This window comes from Neovison vison, chromosome 6 (genome assembly GCF_020171115.1).
Source record: "Neovison vison isolate M4711 chromosome 6, ASM_NN_V1, whole genome shotgun sequence".
Classification (NCBI taxonomy): domain Eukaryota; kingdom Metazoa; phylum Chordata; class Mammalia; order Carnivora; family Mustelidae; genus Neogale; species Neogale vison.
The window spans coordinates 210,164,435-210,190,835 of NC_058096.1; the positions used below are offsets into that span (position 1 = coordinate 210,164,435).

At 55.2% G+C, this 26,401-nt stretch overlaps 1 protein-coding gene across 1 annotated transcript; it reads left to right on the top strand.

Annotated features, from left to right (window-relative positions):
- The first annotated feature begins 1,204 nt into the window (after positions 1 to 1,204).
- Positions 1,205 to 26,344, top strand: TECR (trans-2,3-enoyl-CoA reductase). The gene is made up of 13 exons (XM_044253823.1): positions 1,205 to 1,336; positions 23,317 to 23,367; positions 23,989 to 24,040; positions 24,376 to 24,420; positions 24,513 to 24,616; positions 24,694 to 24,809; positions 24,899 to 25,004; positions 25,108 to 25,180; positions 25,275 to 25,318; positions 25,392 to 25,449; positions 25,534 to 25,622; positions 25,977 to 26,022; positions 26,107 to 26,344. Exons 1-13 carry the CDS (start codon positions 1,322 to 1,324, stop codon positions 26,232 to 26,234), a joined length of 927 nt encoding a protein of 308 aa, XP_044109758.1. The 5' UTR covers positions 1,205 to 1,321; the 3' UTR covers positions 26,235 to 26,344.
- The last annotated feature ends 57 nt before the right edge of the window (positions 26,345 to 26,401 follow it).

The following is a 26,401-nucleotide window of genomic DNA, read 5'->3' on the forward strand; positions in this document are numbered from 1 at the left end:
TCCAACTTCTCCAGCCTGCTCACGACAAATAATCAAAGGAGCAAAAGCATGGCATGACCCCAGACCAGCACTGCCCAGTAGAGCCAGTGCGACGCAATACAGACAACCACAAATGCAAACCAGGTCTGTGATTTTAAATTAATTAATTAATTAATTTCAGATTTTATTTATTCATTTGAGAGACAGAGGGAGAGAGCACAGAGGGAGAGGAAGAAATGGATGGGGCTCAATCCTAGGACCCTGAGACTGTGACATGAGTCTAAGGAAGATGTTTAACTGACTGAGCCACCCAGACATCCTGATTTTAAATGTTCTAATAGGCATTTTAAAAAAGGAACTTAATTGTAATAGTCTACGTTAATCCAATATATCTAAAATATCATTTCAACTTTTAATTAACATAAAAGGTTATTAATGAGGTGGTTTTTTTTTTTGTTTTTTTTTTTTTTTACATTCTCCTTTTTATACTAAGTCTTTTGAAATCGGTGCGTGTTTTACCTTTACAGCACATCTTGATTTGTACCAGCCACGTTTCTAGGGCTCACTAGACCCATGGCCAGTGGTGACCATACTGGATAGCACAGGTAGACAGGTGAGGGCCCCTGGCATACGGGGCTGGGCTTGCACCCCCCAGAATGGGGCGAGGACTCAGTTTGTAAGTTGGGGGATCCCCGGGGGCTTTTCGTCATACATGTCCCCTTTCTTTCCCTTCCATTCATGACAGATGGGGGTTCCCTCGCCGGAGAGGCCTCTCCATCCAGGCCCCCAGCACACGCCCCCAGCACCTAGCCCTTTCAGGTTGCTCCCCATAACCTATGGGGCTGCCCACCTGGGAATTCACACAGTCGCGCCCCCCGCCATGCGGACGCTGTCTTCCCTGTCACTCAACTTTTTGCTCCCGCCCCCAGCTGTAAGGTAACCGTCGCTTCCCTTGGTTTCCACAGCGACGCCACCAAGGGGCGGGGAAGGGGCGCGCGGCTCCGGGGCCCCACTTTGATTGGTGGGTGGCCAAGCACCTTTCTGCTCGTCCCTGTCGGGCCTGCGCTCCCTCCCCCTCGGTGTGTTCCGCAAGCTGATTGGCCAGCCTTATGGCGAGAGCGGCTAGGTCTTGCTCAAGACCAGCCTCTCGGGGCGGGGTCGAAGGTGAGCTCCCCGCGCGCTGATTGGCTGTAGGGGTGCGCGCGGCAGGGAGGGGCGGGGCCGACGCAGAACCGAGGTTAGTGTCGGGCGGCCGTCGCGAGCGCGTGAAGGAGTCTGTTCCTTGTTGCGCGCAGGTAGTCAGCAGCGGCTGCAGGCGCAGTAGGGGCCGTGTGAGGGAACCATGAAGCACTATGAGGTAAGGAACGAGGAAACCCGCACTGAGCGGCCGCCGCAGATTAATTCATTTTTCTTCTTCGCGGGACCACGGGACCCCTTTTCTGCTCCCATGCCCCTAAGGGCGACCGGGACGGCGCAGGCGCAGTGGGCGCGCGTTGTGCCCCGGGCCACTCGTAAATTGCAGTGCGCATGTGCAAAAGGGTATTTATAATTCTGCAACCCAGGCTCTTTGAGGGTTTCTTTTTCTTGGGGTCTCTGCAGGATCCGGGATGCTGGCAGCTTCCTTGTAGCTCCCCCAGCGGGGAGGGACAGACTTGGCAGGGGAGGAACAAAGTACGGGACGCTTGCTCCCGATTCGTGGTTGTGTTGTACAAGCTTGTACCATGACACCTCCTCAGGTTTAGTTTGGAAGGGGCTTTGCAGTCAGCCTTCTCCGGCACGAACTTTGGACCCCTTCCCTCGACCTGGACGTCCCCGAGAAGCTTAGGCGGTGAGGGAGGTGCAGTTCCAGGGCTGGCCCCCGCCGAGCAGCAAAGCTGATCTTGCTCTTTGGTAATATAAGAGATCATCTTAGTCAACCCCTGCACCAGGGAGAAATCTGGTGGCCACAGCCATCCTGGAAGCCCAGGTCTTCTGACTCCTAACTTGGACTTCTTTTCCCCTTAAAACGAAGTCTTCTAATGCGCCTAGCGACCTAGTTGATAATATAATATTAATAACTTAATTATTTGATCATTACTGACTTTTAAGTAACATTAAGTAATAAACTTATTTATACGCATAATAATAATTCAGTTTGGGATTATTCTTGTGCTATGAGATTCTGTTACTTTGTTTTGTTATTCTCATAGGCCTCTGAAATTGGAGGCTGTTACTATTCCCATTTGTATAGGTGAAGAAATAGTCTCAGAGATGTCGAACGACTTGCCCAAAGGCCCCCAGATGGTAAATGCAGAACAGAGAGATGAATTCAGGACTCCAGAGTCTTAGTTGCCAGCTCCTAGGCCATGCTGGTTCTCAAATGAAAGTTAGCAGGTAGAGATATCTTTTTTCTCTTCTCAATTTAAAAAACTGTGGCAAAATACACATAATATCAAACTTACCATCTAATCATTCATTGTAAGTGTCCTGTTGAGTGGCATTAAGTACCTTCACATTGTTGTGCAACCCTCACCACTATACAGTTCCAGAATTCTTGCCTTTTGATTTTGCAAAACTGAAACTTTGTCCCGTTTAAACAGTAATTCCTTATTCCCCATTCTGCACAACCTCTGCAACGACCATACTGCTTTCTTTTTCTCTTTTTTTTCCCTTCTCTCCTTCCTTTTTTTTTTTTTGGTAGGTTCCACATCCAGCATGGAGCCCAGTACTGGGCTTGAACTCGTGACCCTGAGATCAATACCCGAGCTGAGATCAGGAGTTGGACACTTAACCGACTGAGCCATTCAGGCACCCACACCATATTGCTTTCTGTCTCTGTGAAGTTGACCACATTAATAGTCTCACATATAAGTGAAAGAGATTCCCTGTTTTTATTTACAAGTTGAATACCACTACCTCGTTTGTCCCTTTTATAATTATTATTTTTGGTAATTTACCCAGAATCTTTGAAACATTTATCCCAGAAGTTCTCACTCATTTTTGACATAATACCAAGAATGAGGAGGTAGAATTCAATAGTCTCTGATACCCCATTCAACTCTGATTATAGAATAAAGTTGTAATCTAGTTTTTCCTCTCAAACCCTCTTATAATCCTAGAGAAAAAGCCAGAGTTCAAAAGATGCAGGATGGAACATCCATGTGACATTTTGCAAAATGTAGTTTTAGCTTTCTTACTTAGCAGTCAGATGAAGTAAGCCTCAGATAAAGTAAGCCTCTGAGGACCCTTGACATCATCACTTTTGTTCCAGAAGCTGAGAACAGCTTGAGGGCCCATGGTTTGGACTGGAGAACATGTTTTACTTTACTGAAATCTTTTCCCTCCCAGAAGGAAGGTGGAGCTTCAAACCCACTGTTCAGAGTGACCTTGGAGGGGCACTTGGGTGATTCATTCGATTGGGTGTCTTAGTTTTGGCTCAGATTGTGATCTCGGGGTTGTGGGATAGGCTGCCTGCATCTGGCTTCATGCTCAGCGTGGAGTCTGCTTGTCCTTCTCCCTCTGCTCTGCACCCCCTTCCTGCATGTGCTCGCTCGCTCTCTCATAAATAAACAAATGGATAAAATCTTAAAAAAAAATATTAAACAGGGCACCTGGGTAGCTCAGTGAGTTAAGCCTCTTCCTTCGGCTTGGGTCGTGATCTCGGGGTCCTGGAATCGAGTCCCCCATCAGGCTCTCTGCTCAGCAGGGAGCCTGCTTCCCCCCTTTCTCTCTGCCTGCCTCTCTGCCTACTTGTGATCTCTGTCTGTCAAATAAATAAATAAAATATTTAAAAACAACATTAAACAAGCAGACAAACAAAATCCCCAAAGTGACCTTGGAGGAAAAAAAAAAAGCTAGGTATTTAGCTGTGTTCTCAATTATTCTTTGCTAACATTTGCCAAGTAGTGTCTGAGGTGATAGTTACAGTTTCTGTGTGGGAGGAGCCCTTGTGTCCTGGCCCAGTTTCACAGCAAGCAGATTAGTTACTCCAGGTGTTTGTTGCAGATCAATAAAAATAGCTGGGGTGCTTTCACTCACATTTAACAGTTTGAGTAAAAGTTTCAGTGATCTACATCAAAGAGTATATTTCTGTTCTGGATCTTATGCATCCTTCCACCCCATCCACCCCAAGTGACCCCCTGTCTACTGAGGGCATAGCCTCCCTCAAAAGACCTTTGTGGCTCTGAGAGAGACCTCGAGATTATAAAGTGCAGTTTACAAAGGATAGAAGTGATGCTTGAACCGTATGAGGTGTGACACGTGTCACGCAGTGAATTCACAAGGGCTGGTATCTGATGTTATGGCAGGTAGGGTTCCAGCTGGAGGGCAGATTTGTTGCTGTTTCATTTACAGTTTAGCATCATTGCCAGTCTCCCCTCTGTGATCCGGGAGGAAAAAGTATCCCTTCAGCCTAACTGAGATGAAGCAGATAGAACAGGTCACCCTTGGGACCTGGCTGAAGTCGTTTCCTTGGAAGGCCAGAGCAGGCCTTGGGATTGTCTTGGGTTCAGAGCAGGGTTGATAGGAGAACTGCTTATCCTGCTTATCCCAGGCTACAAGATATATATTTTTTATTGCTGTTTTTGTCATTGCAGATGGGAGGTCAAAGTAGTGATCCCAGTAGTAACTGGAGAAACAGCTGCTGCATCTTGTAAATGAGCCTCTTAATTCCTGGGAGGATCAGTGCCTCGCAGTCTCCTTGAGCCTAGATCACTGCCCATTCCCTTTAGCTGGGTACATGGAGATGAAGCCTCATCCCCTTGGGGTCCCTACTGCCCCCATTTAGGATCTTCCACCCCCACAAAAAGGGTAATTCTGTTGGTGCTTATTTTGCAAATAATTCCAGACCAACATGGTACCCTGCCTGAGGCAAGTTTTGTTTCAGCTTTCTCTGCAGGAATAAGTATGTGAAAGTTCTGGAAGTAGAGTTCTGGTCCCGATCTCTATTTAGAGTCAGAAAACTGGGCAGGAAAGGAAAAATTAAGGAGAAAGTAGACTGACCTGTCATTATATCATAGGTGTGTGGCCTCTGGACAGGCCTGGGGTGGAATCCTGGCTCTGCCACTTAGCAAATGATTATGTGACCAGGACAGCTTGATTATCCTCTTTGAGCCTTTCTGGGACTGCTCCTTGAGGGCAAGTGAAACCTACGTAGTTGGGAAAGCAAAGGCCAGTATTAAAGAACATTATGAAATTGCAGGGAATCTATCATGAAAGGGTATGCGTAAAATGCACAGTTCCATTATATGAAAGAAAATCTTGTTTGATTACCCATTCCTTTAATAGATCTCCAGACATCCTGTTGAGTGGAAAAAAGCAAGTTGCAAAAGATTCTATACGTTTAAAAAGTACCAAATGAGCTTTATATGTAATGTTCATGAATATGTACATAATAAAAGGATAAATTGCAATTAGAGGTCAAATATGTGGGAATTACACAGAGGAACCATTGCTTGGGGAAGGAGGGATTGGGGAAAGAGGTTGAGGAAGGCTTCAGCTATGTCTGTTTTATTGGGGGAAAAAAAGGAATCTAATGTAAATATCTGTTAAATCTGGGAGATGGGATCTTGGGTGTCTGCTATTTTCTGTACTTTTTTTCTTGTGAATTCTTGTGTACTTTTGGAATAGGTGAGGGGTAATTAGGGTTTTTCTGGCCATTGAACCCAATTTAATGTGTGCGTTTCTTTGACTTTTGTACTTTCAGTTTGGTGCCTGTCTGCAGAAAGGTGTTTGTTGTGTTCTGACACAGGGACTGCTTGGCCCCTTTACTCTCAACACCTTTCTGCCTGCTGCAGAGAAAGAACAAGCCTTCCAAAAATGCCTTTGGGATTGATTCTGCATTAGCGGATAGGCTGGGATGCTGGTTGTGATCCCCTCTTCTTGGGCTGGATAATCCTGCTGGATTAATAGCAGGGACAGGTCACATCTATTGTGTCCATCCAGAAACTTAAGAGGTTGGGTACTCTTTGTCCCCTCATTTGTGGATAAAGGACCCGAGGCCCAGAAGGGTGAGGGAACTTGCCCCAAGATCTTGTCGTGGTAGAGACGGGATCCGGACCCAGGTCTGTCTGATTCCTCATCCATAGAAGAGGAATCAGGTGGGCATGAGTATTACTTCTACTTTACACATAAGAGAAACAAATTAAGTTGCAGTGTAGCTGGGCTTTAGCCCTGAGTTTGGCTGTTTCGTTTCTGGCCCTGCTGATGCTTCCAGAGGCTGCTGGTGGCGGGGTTGGGCTGGGCTCTTCCATTGTTCTAAGAACAGAACATCCCTGGAGGGAGAATGGGAGGGGACACGTGGGCTGCTGACAGTGGGTCTGCCTCAGCCTTAAAATTGGATGGACTTGACCCTCAGAATTCTAGAGGTGAGACTTCCATCTGTACTGTCAAGCCCAGAAAACCACGGAGAAGTTTAAAGACTTTCCTTGTGTCGGTGTGCTCAGGCCAAGAGCCTGGGGTTGGGAGGGGTGGGAAGAGGGGGGTGTGAGGGGGTGTGGGGGCGGTGGGGGGGTGGGGCTTAGGTAGGGAGGTGGGGTGGAGGGCGGGAGGGCGGGGCCTAGGCAGAGGAGGCGGGGTGGAGCCGGGGGCTGAGGTGGGGAGGTGAGTGGGAAGATCTGAGTGGTGGGAGTGGTGGGTGTGGGTGTGGGTGCCAGCCGGGTGGTGGGACTCCCTTGAACCCCTTGAATAGCAGGTTCCTGAGGAGAGTTTAAGTGGAGAGTTGACAGCCCTGAGTGGGGACTGTGCTAGAAGGGGACTCAACAGTACGGTTGAGTTTGGTTGGGAATCAACCTGTGCTTTCACTGACAGGTTTGGCCAGAGGCCTGGGGGGCTGGTTGGTTGAGTTCAGCCTCTGTCTTAACACCTTCTAGCTGCTGTTGCCAGTGACAGCTGAGGAGGTTTTAATACCCAGGGACAGCCAGAGCATCATCGTTGTCGTCAAGCCACTACTAATGTAATACTCTTAGTGCTTTTTCTTTGTTAACTCACTTAATCCTCATAGTGAAACTATGAGATAGGGACTCAACTTGTTTCACAGATGGGGAAACTACGACAAAAAAGTGAAGCGAAGGGCGCCTGGGTGGCTCAGTGGGTTAAGCCGCTGCCTTCGGCTCAGGTCATGATCTCAGGGTCCTGGGATCGAGTCCCGCATCAGGCTCTCTGCTTGGCGGGGAGCCTGCTTCCCTCTCTCTCTGCCTGCCTGTCTGTCTACTTGGGATCTCTCTCTGTCAAATAAATAAATAAATCTTTAAAAAAAAAAAAGGTGAAACAAAGCGCCCTTGGTCCCACAGTGAGTGGCAGAGCCAGGGTTCTGCTGGACCAAAGTGGGCTTCTCTGTGGGTGGGCCCCGGTGCCTGTGCACTGAGGAAGAATGAAGTATGTGGTCGGGAAGGACATGGTGGTCTTTGGTGGCCACCACGGCTGCCCTTGGGACAGTGTTCTCACCTGAGAAGGCAGAATAAAGACCCCTATCTCGGAGGGCTACCTGTGGGGTGTAAAGTGCCCAGCACACTTTGTGGCCCGCAGTCAAGATACAGAGCATTAGGTGGTTAAGGACAAATCATTGGACAGATGGTCAGTCAAATTACCTGAAATGCTTTCTGCATGTGACCTCTTTTGAATGACTTCAAACTTGCCTGTGAACAGGCCATGAGGCTTGGTTCATTGAACGTGCTGCTGGAGATGGATTCATGCTAAATAATACACCTAGAAGGTGGAGGAAGAAGCCCGTGATCAGTGGTCAGTCTTGATACGCTGTCACACACGCTGGAAGTCCCATTTTGGGACGATCTATTCTTTCTCTATGGGCAGATCCCTGGCCGAACGGCATCACAGTCAGAACCCACTTTTTGGGGCGCCTGGGTGGCTCAGTGGGTTAAGCCGCTGCCTTCGGCTCAGGTCATGATCTCAGGGTCCTGGGATCGAGTCCCGCGTCGGGCTCTCTGCTCGGCAGGGAGCCTGCTTCCTCCTCTCTCTCTCTGCCTGCCTCTCTGCCTACTTGTAATCTCTCTCTGTCAAATAAATAAATAAAATCTTTAAAAAAAAAAAAAAAAAAAAAAAGAACCCACTTTTTGCCTTACTGTGACCAAGAACCATCCCAAGAAGTGGGTGCTTCAGGTGGGCCTGGTCATCTGATGTCAGTCATAGCCTCCTCACTCAGAAGCGGGCAGCTTGTGTTCTTACCCCGCCCGGCCATGCCCCATCCCCCCCCCCCCTGCGGCAGCCACTGGGGCTTCCCCATGTAAGTAGGAGGATCTTAGCACTTGTGGCTCAAAACCATCCCTCAGAGACTTCTTGGCGTCTTCTGTCCGCTGCTGTCCTCATTCATCACTACACCTCTGTTTTTCATCTCCTCAAACACCCGCAGCCACATTCCTGCCCTGAGCACATGCCTGTTCCTCAGCCAGAAATGCTCTTCCTCTGTTTTTCCCTGGTCACTCCTTACTGTTGAGAGCTCAGCTTCAAAGTCATGCAGAGAGCCTTCCTGGACCATCCTCCCTGGGGTATGACCTCCGCCCCTTCCCTAGCACCCTGTTCCTCTTCCTTCTGGCCGTGGTTGCGTTTCCATCTGGGTTCTTCACGGTCAGACTGTGAGCTCCGTGAGGGCAGGGATTCCTTGTGTCTCATTCCTGCAGCTTCCCCAGCATCTGGCCAGTGCGTCCTTGTTGAATGAATGATTGGATGAATGAACGCATCTTCTCCTTGTGGTCAGGATCCTGGAGGGCCAGAGGGTGAGTGTGGGGCTGCTGCTGGGACCTGGCTGAGGACTCTGTCTCATGGGTTGGGCTGAGCCAGTCCTTAGTGGTCCTGATTGGGGGAAGCTGGGTTCTTATGGCCTGTTGGCCTCGAGCCACAGATCCAGCCCAGCCATGTCATCCTGCTCCTCCTCACACTCGCTCTCCCCGTGAGCTGCTGGCACTGCATCTGCCTGCGGCCTGCCCCTGACCGCACAGGGTGCTGGTAGGTTGTCCTGGTCCGAGCGTTCTCCTGTTGTGGGGTTCCACTTGTCTGCTTCCATCTGTCATTTACTCATTCATTTGTTCCGGGGTATTTCTCTCTACCTTTACTGCACCAGGAATACTGGGCTGAAGTAGCCACAGCCTCTGCCCTCAAGGTCTTTCCATCTAAGCTGAGGCCCGAAGGAGAAGGTTTTTAGGGAAGGGATGAGGGGCAGCAGTGCCGAGGCCTGGAGGCCAGATTTTGTGGGTGTCCCATGTTAAGAGGTGAGGTCAACAGGGCAGAGACCTGTGGACTTTATCCTGAGAGTGATGAAGTCCCTTTTCTGTTGATTTTGCCTAAGATTTAAAATTTTCAGAGGGTGGTTTATTTTTAAGTCCTTGAGGGGCCCTTGTGTTAGGTTTTTGTTACATAAATGCACAGAGTAGTTTTTCCTTATTACTGACTAGTGGGTGGTGGATGGTGTTTGGGGCTCCACCACCCCGCCTCCTCTAGTCCCGTGGTTCGTTAGAGATGGGCCACGAGCCTTTCCCAGCCCTCTGAGGGATAAAGGGCCTCTCAGTAGGTCACAGTGACTGGCATGCTGGCACAGTCCTGTCCCTGTCCCTGCTCGAACCAGGCTCTTATGTAAGCAGTGTCCCTAGGCCATTCAGTGGGCCCTGTAGACTACAGGGCTTGTGTCATTGTCTGGGTCCTTCCGAACTCTTTCCTTCTTAAAGGGACCAGGGAAAACTGGCTGGGGCCATGCCAGTTTGTGACGGGGCCCGTGGGAATGGTGCCTTTCCTCGGGTTGGGGGCGGGTCGGCCGAGTTTGGGGGAGGGCGGTTGAGCCCTGGCACTGGAGTGCCAGCATCAGGAAGCAGGTCGGAGCTGGAGGGGCTCACGGAGCTGGAGCCTCCACTCTTCTTGTGGGGAGCAGCTGTTTCCCAGGACCCCTCAGGAGTCTGACTCCCCGTTGGGGGAAGGTGCGATTGGGGAAACATATCTCTTGGTGGGGAGTGGGGGCGTATCAATCAGAATTCTTGAGGAGATACAGGTAGTCTGAAAGAGTATGTTACTGAGTACTGTTTACTGCAGAGACTGAAGTCTAACTAATCTCCTGGCTGGGGATGGGGATCCGCCCTCCATCTACCGCAGGGCAGGGCTGGGTTGAGCTGTGCAACCCCTGTCCTGAATACCAGTGTTTCAGGAGAGGTGGCTTTGCCCTTCCCATCTGGGAATCCCATCATTCAGGGCTCAGCTTGAATGTCCCCTCTAAGAGGTTCCCCTTGACCCACCCAGGCCACGCTCACCACCCTGGGGCCTCTCCTGTTTCAGTTTTCTGCACGTAAAACTTAGCACCTACTGAGGGTTTGTGTGTGGCAATCCCTCCATCTCTGTAAGCCTGGGCCCCTGGTGGGGACTTCAGCGCATACCTTGGAACGAGTGATGATGTGCATGTCTGTTAGAGACCCTGGCCTACAGAGCAAGGCACAGGGCAGGCTCAAGCAGTTTGCCACATCCCCGATGCACCGCCCCCTGCCCTCACCCCCCACAGCACCGCAGTCCGAGGATGAGCAAACACCCTTGCACGCTCGGGTGTGCGGCTGCTCCTCGGGGCTGGCAGTTCCAGTGGGCTCCTGGCCTCCCCCCCCCCCCAATCCCCTTTTGGCCCAGAGTTACCTGAATTCTGAGTTTTCATGTAAGGATAAGGTGGGGATCTCATGGATAGTGCTAAGCCACAGAACAACAGACCCGGGCACAGTCTGAGGAGTGGGCGTAGGGACCGTACTGTGTGCCACATTCTGGCCCACCGGGGGTGTCCGTGGATGGCACACAGAAGTGCAGTCATTGCCAGTCTCCCTGACTCGGCCTGGGAACATGCACCCTGGAGAGAGAAGGCACGGGGAAGGACGTGCGTACAGAACTCCTGGGTTCCTTGTCCCTTGCTTCATTTTACTGCAGACCCGAGGGGTGAGTGGAGCCAGCAGAGGCCTGTAGGGCTCAAGGTGGTGCTCACAGGTAATGCTGCAGGTGGGAAGACAGCCAGGGGGGTCGTCCCACACCCCTCTGTCAACTGCCAGAGCCAAGCTTTTCCTCTTAATTCACCATTCCATTTAAAGATGCAGGGAGGCCTGTTAAACATTCCAGAAACCCTGTACTTCTCAGCTGACATCCTCTTGTCACTGCTCTCCTCCCTCCACGGTGCATCCCAGGGTGCACAGTTTCCCCTCCTGGTGTTTTCCTGTTCCTTAAGTTGGGCTGCATCTTTTGATTGAGGTGTATGTATACATCTGGTATTTACCTATGTAGTCCTCCCTCGTGCCCCCAACCCCAACTGGCGACTTGGTTTGAGTCAGTGGTGTGTCAGGATCCAGGAATCAGAGTCTTTTTCCCCACTTGGTGCTTCTGTGCCCTAGTCCAGGCTCCACTGAGGTCTCTGGCCTGGGTTGTTTCTGAGACTCACAGCTGTGTCTGCTTCCACACTTGCCCCTGGCAGCAAGGGGGATCTTTCTCAAAACCAAAGCAGGTTGTGGCACTCCAGCGACTTCCAGAATGCTTGTCTGGGCCTCCCTCCTCTCCAGCCTTCTCCTCAGTTGCTCACCCTCAAGTTCATTCTGCAGCAGCCCGTTCATGTTCCACAGCCCTCCCAAACTGTGCTGCCTCAGGGCCTTTGCTTTTCCCACAGGGAGCCTCTTGCTGGTCCTTCCTTTGGCTTCATTCTAGGGGTGGCTCAAATCTCACTTCCTTAGAGAGGCTTTCCGTGACCACCTCCTGCGGTGCTCTGGGCCCACTGCCCTGCTTACTTTTCTTCACAGCACCTGGTGTATCCTGACCTTGAGTAGGTGATAGATGATTTGCCCCTGTTCCCCCTGAGCATGAGCAGGTCTGGTGGGGGAGCATGGCCACTTAGCTGTGCCCACCATTCTATCCCAGCACCCTGGAATCACACATAGGTCTTTCCATTCATCAAGCTCAGCACCTAGCACCGGTCCAGCACATTGAGGGGCTCAGTAAGCATTTCCTGAGAGCGTGAATGGGAACTTCTCAGTCAACAGAAAAGCCTCGTAGAACTTCCAGAGGACCCCCAACCTCTGCCTTATGTGCTTTCTCAGTGAGCTGGAGTGCTCCGTGGGGGCTGTTAATGGGTGTTTCAGACTAAATATCCAAACCTGAGCTCCAGATTCCCCCTCAAACCTGCTTTTCCCCATTCCTGTTAATGGCACTTCAGCCTTCTAATCACCCTACTCCTAGGCTGTTTGACTCTGCTTGTTCTCCATGCCTGGCGTCCTGAAGTCAGCAAATCTGTAGCTCAGCCTTCAGAGTACTTCTGGAATGCAGCCCCCCCCCCCCGCCCCCGGCCCACGTCTGGAGTCGGCAAACTTTATCCATGAAGGGCCAGATGGTAAGTATTTTTTTTGGCCTTTGTGGGCCATTCAACCGCTGTGACATCTTCTCAACTCAATCATTTTGAGAAAAGCAGCTCTAGATGATACATTAAACAAGGAGTGTGGCCGTGTTTGATACAACTTTGTGGATACTGGAGTTTGAATTTCATGTAATTTCCACATGTCAAGATCTCTTAGCTTGTACAAAAACAGGCGGTGGGCCAGAATTGGCCAGTGGGCCATAGTTTGCCGACCCCTTGGTATAAGCCATCTTTTAATTTGATATTATTGGGCTCCCTGCTTCCACCCTATTCCCCTATAGTCCAGAAGGATTCTTTAAGTCAGGTCATATCCCTGCTCTGCCCAGAGCCCTCAGGGTTCCCATCTCACTTGAAATAGAAGCCAAAGGGCGCTTGGGTGGCTCAGTGGGTTAAGCCGCTGCCTTCGGCTCAGGTCATGATCTCAGGGTCCTGGGATCGAGTCCCACATCGGGCTCTCTGCTTAGCAGGGGGCCTGCTTCCCTTCCTCTCTATCTGCCTGCTTCTCTGCCTCCTTGTGATCTCTGTCTGTCAAATAAATAAATAAAATCTAAAAAAAAAAAAAAAAAAAAGAAATAGAAGCCAAAGTTTTAATGTGGCCTCTGAGGCCCTGCACAGCCTGTCACCTTGCCCCATTCCCCTTCTTGCTCACTCCCTCCAGCCACACAGGCCTCTGCACTGTTGCTTGAACACACCAAGAATGCTGTACCTCAGGGCCTTGGCACAGGTGCTTTCTCTGCCTGATGCTGTCCTCAGATTTCTCAGGAGCTCTTTCCCCAGTGCGTTCAGGAATTGTCTCAACGTCTCCTCTGTAGGCCTTTCGTGATCACTTGATATAAAACTGTACACTCCCCCTTCCCCTCTCACTGCCTGTCCCCTTTTCCTGTGCTGCTTTCCCTGGGGCAATGGCATCTTCTAATATTACATGTAAATTTATTTATCTTTGTCCCCCCCAAAAAATGTCCTTTGCACATGGACAAGGATTTAGATCTCTTTCCATAGCTGAATCCCCAGAACCTTTAACAGTGCCTGACATGTAGCCACTGTTCAGCCAATATTTATGCACTGAATGAATGAGCCTCAGTTTCCCCAAAGGATTAGTAGTAAAAGAGATAATTTGTGTAGAGAATATGTCTGGCACATGGTGAGCCCGCAGGAGGCATTAGCTGTTGGCTGTGTTTGTAAGGCTGGCCCTGGGGATCCTAGAGTGGGCTCTTCCAGAAGAGCTTCCGGGGTGGACTAACCTGCCTGCCCCACTGGGCCAGAAGTGCTGGACGCAGGTCGGGGGTCGGCCTGGATGAACTCCTCCTGCTGCTCCCATCGGCTTGTGTCTGCAGGGCTGTGTCTCCTGCCACGTCTGGCCTCTTGTCCTGATGGCACCTTCCTGCTCAAGAGATGCAGAGACCAGACATGGTCACCAACCTCAACTGGCCGGGCGGTGCAGGGGTGCAGACCTGGGCCATTCCCCGAGGGTCTGGGGCCAGGGACAGCCCTGGAGGAAGAGCGTTCAGTTCTAGGGCGCAAAAACAGATGGGGTCCTGCTGCTGGAGCTTGTCGCCAGGGCTCACTGGGCTGGCGACTTGTGGGGCTGAGCCTCATCCTCCCTATGTATGAAATGGAGTTGATAGTGGCAGTCGGACAGAGTCAGTGTGAGCTGGCGATGGCTGGGGGCTTGGTGTTCACAGCCCCCGGGGGCAGGGCAAGGAGGGGTTGGGGAGCCACTATGGGAAAAGGCTGGGGCCCCACTGGGAGGGGCTGGGCCTGCCGAGTCCCTCAAGGGATTGATGTTGGGCTTCTTCCAGGGGGCAGGGCCTGTTTGAGGAAGGCAGGCCTGCTCGAGGTGGCTGTCCCCATCAGTCACCTGGGAGCTTTTGAAGCTCTGGGTGCCGGCTCCCCCGTCGGAGACCCTGTGCTGCTCCTAGGTTGCCCCGGCCAGGGCTCCTCAGCCGAATCACATGCGCGGGCAGGGTTCTGGACCTCGGGGCAGAACTTCTGCCACATGTGCCACAGGACTCATCTGTGTGAGGTCCTCTTTCTCACATTCCCACTGACCAGATGGAGAAGCCAAGGCTCAGGCAGGGAAGGCTGGGCTGCCCCAGGCCTCTGCAGAACTATGTCTTGCTCAGTGTTGGGAACTGCTCCCTCCTAGGCCCTGCTTTTTCACCCCTGATGGCCTCCGCCCACGACAGGAAACCGTGCGGGAAGCATTAAGACAGCTGCCGAGCCTGCCTGGGCCCTTCCTGTGATGTCAGAAGGCGACATTTGCCTTGGCACCCTGAGTGTGCTGGGGCCACAGGAGGCTGAGGCCTGGGGAGGAGCAGTCTCAGCCTTTGGGATCCCTGTGGGGACACTCCTGGTGGAGGTGGCACGTTCTGTAGGGTCTGGACCTTCCAAGACTAGTGTGCTGGCGTTGGAGCGTCAGCAGGGAGGGGGGTGCCTTTCAGAGGATTGGATCCAGGGGCCCCTCTGTCCCTTTCCCCTTTTAGCAGTTAACCCTGCTCTTCAGCGTGGCCGTGGTATTACATCGTGGTGGTGAGTGGGGGCTCTGGGCCCAAGCCGGCGGGTTGGCACTGGCTCTGGCACTTCCTGGCTGTGTGCCTTGGGGGGAGGGCCCACTTGTTTCTGAGCTGCCTAACGGGGGTCACAGTCCTTAGCTTTCAGACCGTGTGAGGCTGGGTGTGCTATGCACGTGAAGGTCTTTGCGTAGTCCTTGGCACAAGTAGGCATCTGATAGACATTACTCCAGAGGCACGTCCAGATGGCACAGGCCCTAGCAGCTCTGCTCTGGGTGGGCCAGTACTCCCTGGAGGCCGGAGAGATGCGGCCTGTGCCGGCTCAGGGAGCTGCGTGGGCTGTGGGTGCCAGTGAGCAGCTGGTCAACAGGCCTGAGATCGAGTCCCTGCCATGTTGGTTCAGTGTCCCCTTCAGGTGGGGCTTTGTGTGGTTGCAGCAAGCAACCTGGGGTCACACGAGCACCCAGAGAATGCCCTCCAGGATGCTGCTGGGCTGCATGGGGCTCTGCCAGCGTCTCTTGGCCCCCATCCCAGAACCTAGGGATGTTGGCAGTCACACACTGACTCCTCTTGTCTGGCCAGTGGGGGTGGGAGATGGAAACTGGCTGGTTGAGGGCCTGGGAGTGGGTCAGGGTCTCCCAGCCTTTCCCAGCCTTGGTGATGCTCTGTTCCTACCGGGGCACATTGGGGAGGCTGGTGCAGCTGCCCTGTGCACCTCAGAAATGGGGTCATGAGCTGAGGCCACTGGGGAAGGAGGTATTTCTGGCGGAGCAGGTGCGGCCTGTGCTGGCTTCTTGGCAGCTGAGCCCAGGGTCTTCTCAGCTACCCTGGCATGAGCAGTGTGACTTCGATATTTCTGGAAAGTGGAAGGGAAAGTGAGCTGCAAGTCTCGAGTCGCTGAGTCCAGGCAAATGTGTCCAAGCCTCTGCATCTGTGAAATGGGTGGGCGGGCTGGGTGCCCTGCCGCTTGGGGGCCAGACCTCCGTCCTCTGGGTGTAGCAGCCCTTGGACCCTGAGTGGGGGTCTGTGGGGGCCACCAGTTGCCTGGGCCAGTCAGCTGAAGGACCTTTCAGGACCTTTGCATCTTTGCCCGGAGTCCTAAGTTGCACTGAGCAGGGCCTGCACCCACAGCAGCCCTCTTGTGCCCTGGGCCCAGGAGATGTCATCCACCAGGGCACACACTCCCTCACAGCCCTGGCTGCCCCGCAAATGATGGCCCAGATGCATGGCCTCTTCCTGGCAGGCAGACCCCTGTGGGGTCCCAGAGAGCCTGCTGGAGGCAGGGTGTGCTGCCTCGTGCCATCTCTCCGCGGGGCCCCTGCAGAGTGTGTGCTGTGTGGGGGTGTGGCCCCAGAGGCCTGTTTGTGGCAGGCGCTGGCCATCCTTGAATACACAGGAGTGTGCATCTGGGCTGAGGTGGGTGTGCCCCTCACCCTTTGGAACTCAGCTTCCTCGTCTAAGAAGTGGAGCTCACAGCCCCTGCTCCCTCGGCTGCTGTGCGGTTGGAAGGCGAGGATGAGGGGAGGGGCCTGCGACGCTGCTGCAGCTCCAGGCCTGCTGTTCTTGACACAGACCTGTTGGGCAAGTCCCATCTTAGGAGGCACAGAAGCTCCAGGTGTGTAAGTGGGAGTGGATGAGGGCGATCTGGAAGCCAGGGCGACCCTCAGGCCTGTGCCTGCCCCTTGTTCCAAGGGGCCCTGGGATGTGGACTCGGCCCTGAGGCCGCTGAGTCTTGTTCGCAGATGGGAGGGGACTGGGGAGCAGTGGGCCTGGCTGTGTTGGTAGGGATGGGAACACTGAGGCTTGACGAGGGACACTGATCTCCCCCTGGGCTGCAGGCCGTGTGGGCAGTGGTGCCTGGGCTCCCCAGCTCCTGCAGGAGCAGGATTTGCAAAACTTGGCTCTTCACACCTGGGCTCGGGTGGTGCCTACTTCTCCCGCCGCCCCTCCTTCTGGGGCTCAGGTTAGAAACTTCAGCCTCCCCCCTGTCCCCCTTCAGATCATCAGCAGACCCTGTGCTTCTGCCTTTACAGTCTGTCCAGACTCCAGCAGTTTTCACTCCTCCATGGCCATGTCCCTGCTCCCGTCCACATTATTGCCAATTCCCAGCGGGTGCCTGCGAGCACCCGATCCCCTCCTTCCTCTATTTACAAACCCTCCCTGGTACCCACCTCACTCTGGGTAAAAGCCAGAGCCCTCCCTGGGGCCCACAAGGCCCTTTGTGACCTGCCCTATCCCTTCTGTGGCTTCATGTTCTACTCTTTCTTGCTCACTCAGTTCTGGCCACCTGGGCCTTCCTGCTCCTAGACGTGCTAAGCCCGGCCCAGCCACAGGGCCTTTGTACTTGGTGTTCCCTCTGCCTCGTGTGCACAGTTTCTTCCCTCACGTCCACTGGCCTTTGCTCAGATGCCCTTTCCTCAGGGAAGCTTTCCCTGACCACTGTGGAAAATGGTCTTCCTCCCCCCACCCTGGATCCCCTGCTCCGTTCTGCTTTTCTCCACAACTGTTGGTGACAGAACATGTCACTGTTGTCTGTCCCCCCTCCCTCACAGCATGCACAGTCTGGGGGGCCGTCCTGTGAAGGCATGGGCTTGGTTTTGTTCACTGCAGTGCCTGAGATGCGGGAGGAAGGGAGGCAGGAATGGATGAAGGAAGGAATGAATGTATGTGGGACAGTGGCTGCCAAGACCCTCTTAGGTAGTAGGTGGCAGAGCCCGAACTAGTGCTCCCTCTCTTGGTCCCGTCCTGGTCCCATCCTGCCCCCATCCTGCCCTGGAGTTGCCTGCTTGGCGGGGCGGTCTTCCGGCAGGTGGGAGTGGAGTCCACGGCCACAAGGGGGCAGTGGAGAGCAGGGCCGCCTCCACAGCTCAGTTTGGGAACCACTGTAGGGACAGCACTGCAGCCCCGCCCCTCTCCTGCCCTGGGGTCTTGCTGTTGTTAGGGTTCCCAGATACTGTCAACAGCTGGGTGGAGCATTATCACACCACCTCTCTGACCTTGGAGTCCTGTGGTTGGGCCCCTTCATGGCCTGGTCAGGATTATTTGCCTGTACTATTTGCCAGTATTGGTCTAGTAGTATTTATTCTTCACAGGATGACTTTTAGGCTGGGCGAGTTTATGTACTTTTTGTGGTTGTTATTAGCTTTGTAAATCTTAAAGTAATCCTGTGAGATGGCAGGTGAGGGCAGCCCACTTTATACATGAGAAAATGGAGGCTCAGAGAGGTTGAATAACTTGTCCAAGGCCACACAGCCAGGAAATAGGTGGTTCTTTTGGACCTCAGATCCTGGGGAATGTGCTAATAGCCAAGAAGGCCCTTGAGCCTTCCTTGTGAGGGGGCCATTGGGCCTGTGGTAGTGCCTCTAAGGGCCCAGGCCATGTAGAGCCTGTCAGCATGGATCCCCTTCTGTTCTGGGGTTGCTGGTGAAGAAAGACAGCAGGGTTCCCCAGGAGCTGGAGCTGGCTTGGTCACTGACCCTTTCCCTTGGTGAGCAGTGCCCCAGAGCCTGGGAGGGGGGTCCAGCTGTCAGAATGTGGGGCTCCCCAGGGTCACTGGAGTTGGAGGGGCATGTCTGTGGGCCTCACAGAGGAGGAGCTAGGTCCTGTCCTAGAATAGGGAGAGCTCCAGGCAGTAGCTTCCACCCTTCCGCTCTGGGGTTTGGCAAGGTGGGCGTGGCTCCTTGACTTGTGGTAAAGGCAGAGCAGGGAAGGGCCTTGGCTCAGAGGGTGGTGGGGAGGGAGCTTTAGGTCCTGGTGTGTGTGACCTTGGGCAAGCCCAGTTGCCTCATGCAGCTGTTGACTGAGCCTAGCTAGCTCCTTGCTGGGCTGTTCTGGTTGCTGGGAAATGATGGAGAAGAATCCTTGCCCTCGGGAGCTGGTCTGTGGGAGTTGCTATTCTGAGGAAGGACCTCACTTGGGAATTTGTCTGAAGGCCCGAGGATGTAAAGGAAGAAGGCCTGTAGGGTCTGGGGGGCAAGGAGTCCAGGTAGTGGGAACAGCATGTGCAAAGGCCCTGAGCCTCTCCTGTAGTTGCATAACTGCTCTGCTTTCCCACTGCGCTGGGTTTCTCATCTGTTAGGTGGGGTTCATCCCTGAGTCTTGCCCTGGGCATCAGTACTGGCTCAGAACAGGGCTCAGAAAATGTCACCCTCATTTCTGCTAGTGCTGGGCTGATCTGCAACATCTTTTATTTCCATGAAGACAGTGAAGGCCATGGGCCCTGCTGCTCAGCAGTGGCTCTGAGTGCTCCTCTCCAGGCTGGGGAATGTTGCAGCCTGGTCCCCACGGCTCTTTCAGGGTGGGCTGTGTTCCCACCCTTTACCCTGCTCCTTCTCCCCACCCCCCATGCCCTGACCTTTTGGCATGCCACGAGTTGCTCTTGGCTGGACCCTGGAATCTCAGGCGCCTGGGTGAGAATTCCTCCCAGGCTAGTGGAACTGTCATCGCAGAGCCACGCTCCGTGTCTCAGGCCAGCACGTTTGCCCTATCCTTGTCCTCTGTGTCCATTGTGCCTGAGGCTTTGGTGCCACACCCCTTGCTTGTTGTCAGTGCTGGGACCTTGGGCCAGTGACCCTCCTCACCCATCTATCAAATGTAACACCCCTTCCACCTAGCCCTTACCCTGCCTCTAGCTCTCTTAGGAGGGCAGATCTCTCCTTTCCCCTGGCCTATCTTCTCCCCAGGGATGAGGTCTGGGCCTGCTACCTTCCCTTTTCTGCTCAGGAACTCTGCCTACGGGCTGTGCTCGGCAGCTGCCTGTACACTCTGACCTGGGCTAGGCCTACCCTGGGTTCCCATCCCGGGCTGGCGTCAGGCCTGGCAGGCGAGTATGTGTGTGAGAGAGCGAGGGAGCCGGGGGAGGGGGAGAGAGAAGCATAGGACGTGGGAGGCATGCTCAGCACGGGGCAGGGGGTGGGTTGGCAGTGGGGTGGGGAGGGGTGCAGTGCACGGGTAAGCTCTGGGACTGGAGCCTGGGAAGCACAGGACCAGGTCCTCTATGTTTCGGCCCTTGGTGAAGGGGTGGGTGGATGTGGTGAGGAACCCTTGCTGCTCCCTGCCCTGGGACCTGTTTTTAGATGGGTAATTGGGGCCTGTTTGTTAGCCCTCCTCTTAAAAATGATTGAGGTGAAATTCACATAAAATTAACCATTTAGGGGCGCCTGGGTGGCTCAGTGGGTTAAGCCGCTGCCTTCGGCTCAGGTCATGATCTCAGGGTCCTGGGATCGAGTCCCATATCGGGCTCTCTGCTCAGCAGGGAGCCTGCTTCCCTTCCTCTCTTTCTCTGCCTGCCTCGCTGCCTACTTGTGATATCTTTCTCTCTCTCTCTGTCAAATAAATAAATCTTTAAAAAAAAAAATTAACCATTTAAAAGTGAAAATAGTGCAGCAGCATCGAGTATATTCACACTGTCGGTTGCCCCGCTGCAGCCACCATCTCGATTTAGTTGCAGAATATTTCTGTCATCCCTAAAAGATACCAGGTTCTCATTAGGCAACATTCCTCACTGCCTTCTTCCTAGCCGCTGGCAATTCAGTCTTTCTGTCTCCTTGTGTCTGCCGATTCTGGACACTTTACATAAATATGTGACTCTGTGTCTGCCTTCTTTTACTTAGCATAACTTTTTTTCCTTTCTTTTTTTTGCCACCTAGCATAACTTATTTCACTTTTTATTTTGGAATAATTATAGACATATGGGGAATTGCAGAAATTGTACAACGAGGTCCTGTGTCGCACTTCCCCTCACCCCTCAGGGCCTTTCAGACCTCCTCCAGGGTGAAGGCTGCTGGATCCTGGGATTTGGGGGCAAGAAAGTGGCCCTGAGCAGAGGCAGCCCTCATCCTGGTGGGTTGGGCCCCTGGGTGCCACCCCAGGGGCCAGACTTACCTCTGGGAGGGCGCAGTCTCCTCTCCTCCAGCCTGGGACTGGCCTGGGCGCGTCTGTGGCTGCGGCGGCTGGGAGTGTGCCCCTCTCCCGGCCACCCCTCCCGCCACCCAGCTTCCTCTCCCGGCAGCCAGTCGGGGGCCCCCGACTCTCCCTGGGACCCTGGTCTGGTGCCCAGGTTGGGGGAGAGAGTAGGATTTCAGCCCTCCCCCAGCAGCTGGCCAGCAGGGAGAGGGGCTGGTTGTATTTTAAGCTATTGAGTGGTTCAGCAGGAACTCGGAGGCCTCCTCTCCCAGGAGGCGCAGTGCTGCCTTCCCGCCCCACACGGGCTCCAGAGGCATGTGGGCACTGCCCCCCTGGGACCCAGGAACTATTAATATACTTGCAGCCACGGGGCAGGCCCTATGCTTGCCCAAGGCCCTGCTATTCTAGCCCTTTCTGGCACATTCTGCATGTGCCCCTTCCCTTTCCCATAAGTCCCCTCGTGGGGCCTGGCACTCTGGGTGGTAGGACCGATTTTCTTTTTCTGGCCCTTCTGTTTGGTTTTGTTATCCGTGTGGCTCAGAGGGGCTCAGTAACATGCCCCCCAAGCCCACACAGCCGGGCCGAGCCTGCAGTCGGCAGCAGGTACCCTCCATCTGGTGCAGCATCAGTAGGCGGCATAGGCCAGGGATGGGTGTTGGGCCCTCTCCTGTCCATGGTGTGGGCCAGGCATAGTGTATGTGGGCCAATAGGCCCACACGCTGCCAGCCACTAGGGGGGCTGGGATCTGCACCCGGGCCTGTGCCCTTCCTACCGGGTCTCCTCATGCCCAGTCTTATGGCCCCACTTTTTGGGGCCCTGTGAGGCACCATGCTGGTGCTTCACTCGAATTGTCTCATGAGACTTATAGCTCCTGGAGGTACGTGCCTTCCTACCTGCCCCCTGCTGAGGCTCAGCGAGAAGGGAGGGTCTAGTCACCCAGGGACTGCACAGCAGGGCCAGACTCAGTCCTGTCTGCTGCCCACTACACCTCCTGTCATTGGGGGATGGATAAGGGGAGCCCTTTCCTTCTGGGGGTGCTGGCTGCGGTGGGCCCCTCTGCCTGGGCTGTGGATGGGGGCTGTGCCCTCAGAGAGCCCTGGCTGGGGCCCTGCCCTGGGTTTCTGGTCCTGCTCCTTTTCCCATGCTGCCTTTGACTGAGGCTCTACCAGGGGTGAGGCTACAGGGGCTCTACCAGCACCTGCTGGCCAGTGGCTGACTTGAGGTCAGACCCAGCCCTGTCAGCCATGGCCCCATGTCTAATAGCATCTGTGCCAAGCCCTCCACGGGAGCACTTGGGCCTTTTGGGATCAGCTGGCCATTGCTGGGCCTCCCCCCAGCTCCAGCAGTTCATGTGTTCACTGCTCCTCTTGGTCCTTCTGGTGCCTTCTCTGACCTGCTAGGGACGGGTGGGTCAGATTCCCCTGAGGGCTCTCTCCCCGCCAGCTCTGTTCCATTGCTCTGCTATAGACCAGTCACACTCTGGAGGCTCAGAGCAGAGCAGTGGGGGGTGGGGGATGGGGTGGCCAGGCTCTTATGGCCCCACGTTTTGGGGCCCTGTGAGGCACCATGCTGGTGCTCTGGGCTTTGTGGGGTTTGGGGCCTAGGTAGGGGTGCTCTGTTGGGTTTGGGGCCTAGGTAGGGGTGCTCTGTTGGGTTGATGCAGTGGGAAGACTGCCCCAGAGGTGGCCTTGAACAAGGCCTGGGTGAACCTAGTGAGAAATGAGTGGAGAGCGAGGTCAGGGAGGCAGGGGCCGAGGGCTCATCAGTCCAGGATCGGGATGCTAGCTGGAAACTTCCTGGTTTTCTGACCCTTTCCATACTTAGGGAGAGGCTCTCTGCACCAATAATTCCGGAATCTGTCACCTCCCTGGGAACATAAATGCACAAGGAAAATAATCCGCAGTGTCTCTTACAGCTCAGAAGGGGAAATGGATGATCTATCTCTCGGATTCTCAAAATAGCTGGGATTTCTCCAAGCCAAGTGAAGTCTGTGGGCCGGAGCTGGGTGCCGGGGCTCAGGCTGCCTTCGGGCCATTCACCCTCCTCCCATACCTGAATCCACCCTGTATTGGGCCCAGGCGGGAGGCGCCTCTGTGCCTGCCTCGGGGTCTCCCTGCCCCCTGGGGGCTGTGTCCACTGGAGAGCCTCAGTTTCAGGGGTCCCAGCCCCCGGGGGTTGCCCCCAGGAGGTATGTGGCCCGGCTCCTGGGGGGCTGAGTCTGGGGCAGTTTTATATTTAGCTGGGCCATGGCTGCGGGGCACTCGGGTTACAGCGGCACAGAAGGCAGCGGTGCCAGGGCAGGCGCGGGCTCCCTTCCAGCACCGCGGCAGAATTTGATCACGCCGGCCCGGCCCAGAGCGCTTGGCGTGGGGAGGTCCGCGGTGGGGGCTGACGGCCGGCAGCTGGGGCCGCTGGCTGCGGTGGGCAGAACAGGGCAGCATGGACCTGAACATGAGCATGGTGGCCCGGGAGGCCAGCCAGGGCCTCAGCCCGGGCCCCAGCCTCGGCCTCAATGGCCTCCCCCGGATCGCACCCACCAAAGTGACCAAAAAACCTAAAAAGGCCGTTCTCTTCTTCGAGGTGGAGATTTTGGACGCAAAGACGCGGGAGAAGCTTTGCTTCCTGGACAAGGTAGGACCCTGGTGCCAGCTGTATTGGGCCAAGGGCACTGGGCCCGGGTCCCTATTCCTTCCTGGGGCTTCTGGTTCTGAGGAGATGGGAGCTGTCCAGCTGGACCCTTTGTGCCCCTCCAACGTGTTTGGACTCCCTACCTGCTCCTCAGGCATACAAGGGACACTGTCCCCAGGCCTGTCGTTGCCAGCTTGGGGTGGAGTGGGCAGCGATGGCCCTTGGGTGTGGCCAGGAGCTGGCTCCTGGTGGGAGGAGACGAAGCGGCCTTGGTGGACCCTGTAGGGCTTTGGGGCCTGGGAAGAAGGTGGGAGTTCTGGTCCCTAGAGGCCTTCTTTCTGAGGGGAGCTGTCAGTGGGGTGAGGAGGAGAGGCAGAGAAGCAGGCCCAGTGAAGCAGGGATATCCTGGCCGCCTTTGGTAAAACCAAGCCTCAGGCCTACAGCTACCCCGCTCTGGTAGGGCCCTTGCTGCTCCTTTCGGCCATGGGGTGGGGGGGGCTTGGACTCCACCCGTCCCCCTCCCATAGCAGCTTCCTAGGCCCCCGGTCCAACCCCCTTATCAGGAAGGGTCCTTGATCATACCCCACCCTGCCTCAACTTGTTTGCGGCCTGTGCTTCCCCCAGGTGGAACCCCATGCCACCATTGCCGAGATCAAGAACCTTTTCACCAAGACCCGTAAGTCCAGGGCCCATTTGCGCTGCCTTCCATGACCCCTCTGGGCAGGCGCCTCTGGGTGGGACCCGATTCTGCACTCCTCTCCCCCAGGGTTCTGCAGAGATGCCCCCAGTGTGGCCCAGGTTTCTTTGGCTTGCCTGGGGCAGGTGTCCCTGTGTGGCCATTGGCAGGAACGCCCTTGCTGGCTTTCGGAAGGACAACATCCTGCCTCTGCCTGGGCTGTTTCCAGCTGTGTCCCGGAGGCACAGGCCTCAGAGCCCTTGTCCCAGGACTGGAGACGTGGGGTCCCTGGGCTCTGCTGTGCTGTGTGCTGTGATGCCCTGCTCTCCCCACAGATCCACAGTGGTACCCTGCCCGCCAGTCCCTCCGCTTGGACCCCAGTGAGTACAGCTGTCTGCCCGGCTGCCCCTAGGCTCCCGGGTGGCGGTGGGCAAAGGTCTGGGCAGCCCTGAGCCCTGGCCTGTCTCTGCAGAGGGCAAGTCCCTGAAGGATGAGGATGTTCTACAAAAGCTGCCCGTGGGCACCACGGCCACACTCTACTTCCGGGACCTAGGGGCCCAGATCAGCTGGGTGACGGTGAGTCTCAGACCTATTTATGGCCTCCTTTCCCGCCAGCCACGTTGGGGGGACTCACCTGCTCCCCATACCCTCAGGTCTTCCTGACCGAGTACGCAGGGCCCCTCTTCATCTACCTGCTCTTCTACTTCCGGGTGCCCTTCATCTATGGCCACAAATACGACTTCACGTCCAGCCGGCACACAGTGGTGCAGTGAGTGGGGCCAGGTGGAAGGGGGCAGTGGGGGACGGGGGAGAGGCCTGCTGGACCTGCCCAGCTGAGCCAGCTCCCCCGCACCCTAGTCTCGCCTGCATCTGCCACTCATTCCACTACGTCAAGCGTCTGCTGGAGACGCTCTTCGTGCACCGCTTCTCCCACGGCACCATGCCCTTGCGCAACATCTTCAAGGTGAGCGCCCTGGGGTAACCCCCACCCCCGCTCCCTGCTGTGGGACATGTCCCGTCCTACCCTCTGCTGGGCCAGGCCTCATCCCAGCCCTGCTTGCTTTCAGAACTGCACCTACTACTGGGGCTTCGCTGCCTGGATGGCCTATTACATCAACCACCCTCTCTACACACCCCCCAGTAAGTGGCCCTGGACCTGCCCTGCCCCACCCTGGAGCCTCCCACCCCACCAGGCTCTCCCCTCATAGGCCTCCCTTCTCTGCTTCCCCTTCAGCCTACGGAGCTCAGCAGGTGAAATTGGCGCTCGCCATCTTCGTGGTAAGCAGGCCGGGAGGAGGGGAATGGGGTGGGGAGTCTGGGGGGCTCCGGGCTGACCCTGCCGCTCCAACAGATCTGCCAGCTTGGCAACTTCTCCATCCACATGGCTCTGCGGGACCTGCGGCCGGCTGGTGAGTGGCCTGTCCGAGACAGAGGGTGGTGGTGAGCGGGCTGCTCAAGAGGGTCTCACTTGCCCCTCCTGTCCTGCCTGCCAGGGTCCAAAACCAGGAAGATCCCCTACCCTACCAAGAACCCCTTCACCTGGCTCTTCCTGCTGGTGTCCTGTCCCAACTATACCTACGAGGTGAGGGCCTGCCCTGCTCTCCTCTCCTCTCCCTCCAGGGGCTGGGGTCCCACCCACATGGAGGGGCCAGCCCCTAATAGAAGTGCCTGGCTCTGTAACTGCTTTAGCCATTTGGAGCATATGGAGATGGAAAAGCTGGCCTTTCTGGGTGCTGGGGCGTGGTTAAGGCAGCTCTAGGGGGCTGGGGGCGGCTTCATAAGGTTCCTGTTTACTCAAGGCCTCTCTGGCACTGGAGTTTGATCTCTACCTGCTCACTCTGAAAGGGTTGGGGGGAAGAGTTGGCCCCGGGGGGTGGCGAGGCGTCTGCAGAACAGCAGGCATTAACCACCCTCACCCCGACCGCTCTCCCCACAGGTGGGGTCCTGGATTGGCTTTGCCATCATGACACAGTGTCTCCCAGGTGAGCCCACTGTCCCTTGCTCCTTGGGGCCCAGCCCACTAGGGCTCTGCAGCCCCTCCCTGATGCCCCTGCTCTGCCCCACAGTGGCCCTCTTCTCCCTGGTGGGCTTCACTCAGATGACCATCTGGGCCAAGGGCAAGCACCGCAGCTACCTGAAGGAGTTCCGAGACTACCCGCCCCTGCGCATGCCCATCATCCCCTTCCTGCTCTGAGCTGCTCCTGCCTCCTGGGCTCTCATCCCTCTGCTCTGAGGTCATTCTGGGGGAGGAGTGGGGACTGTGCTCTCCAGCACTTGGAATAAAACCTGCCTCTCCCTGACAAACTTGGACTCAGGCTTTCTTTGGGGCGGCGGTGGCGGTCGGGGTGGGGGGGAGTGGGT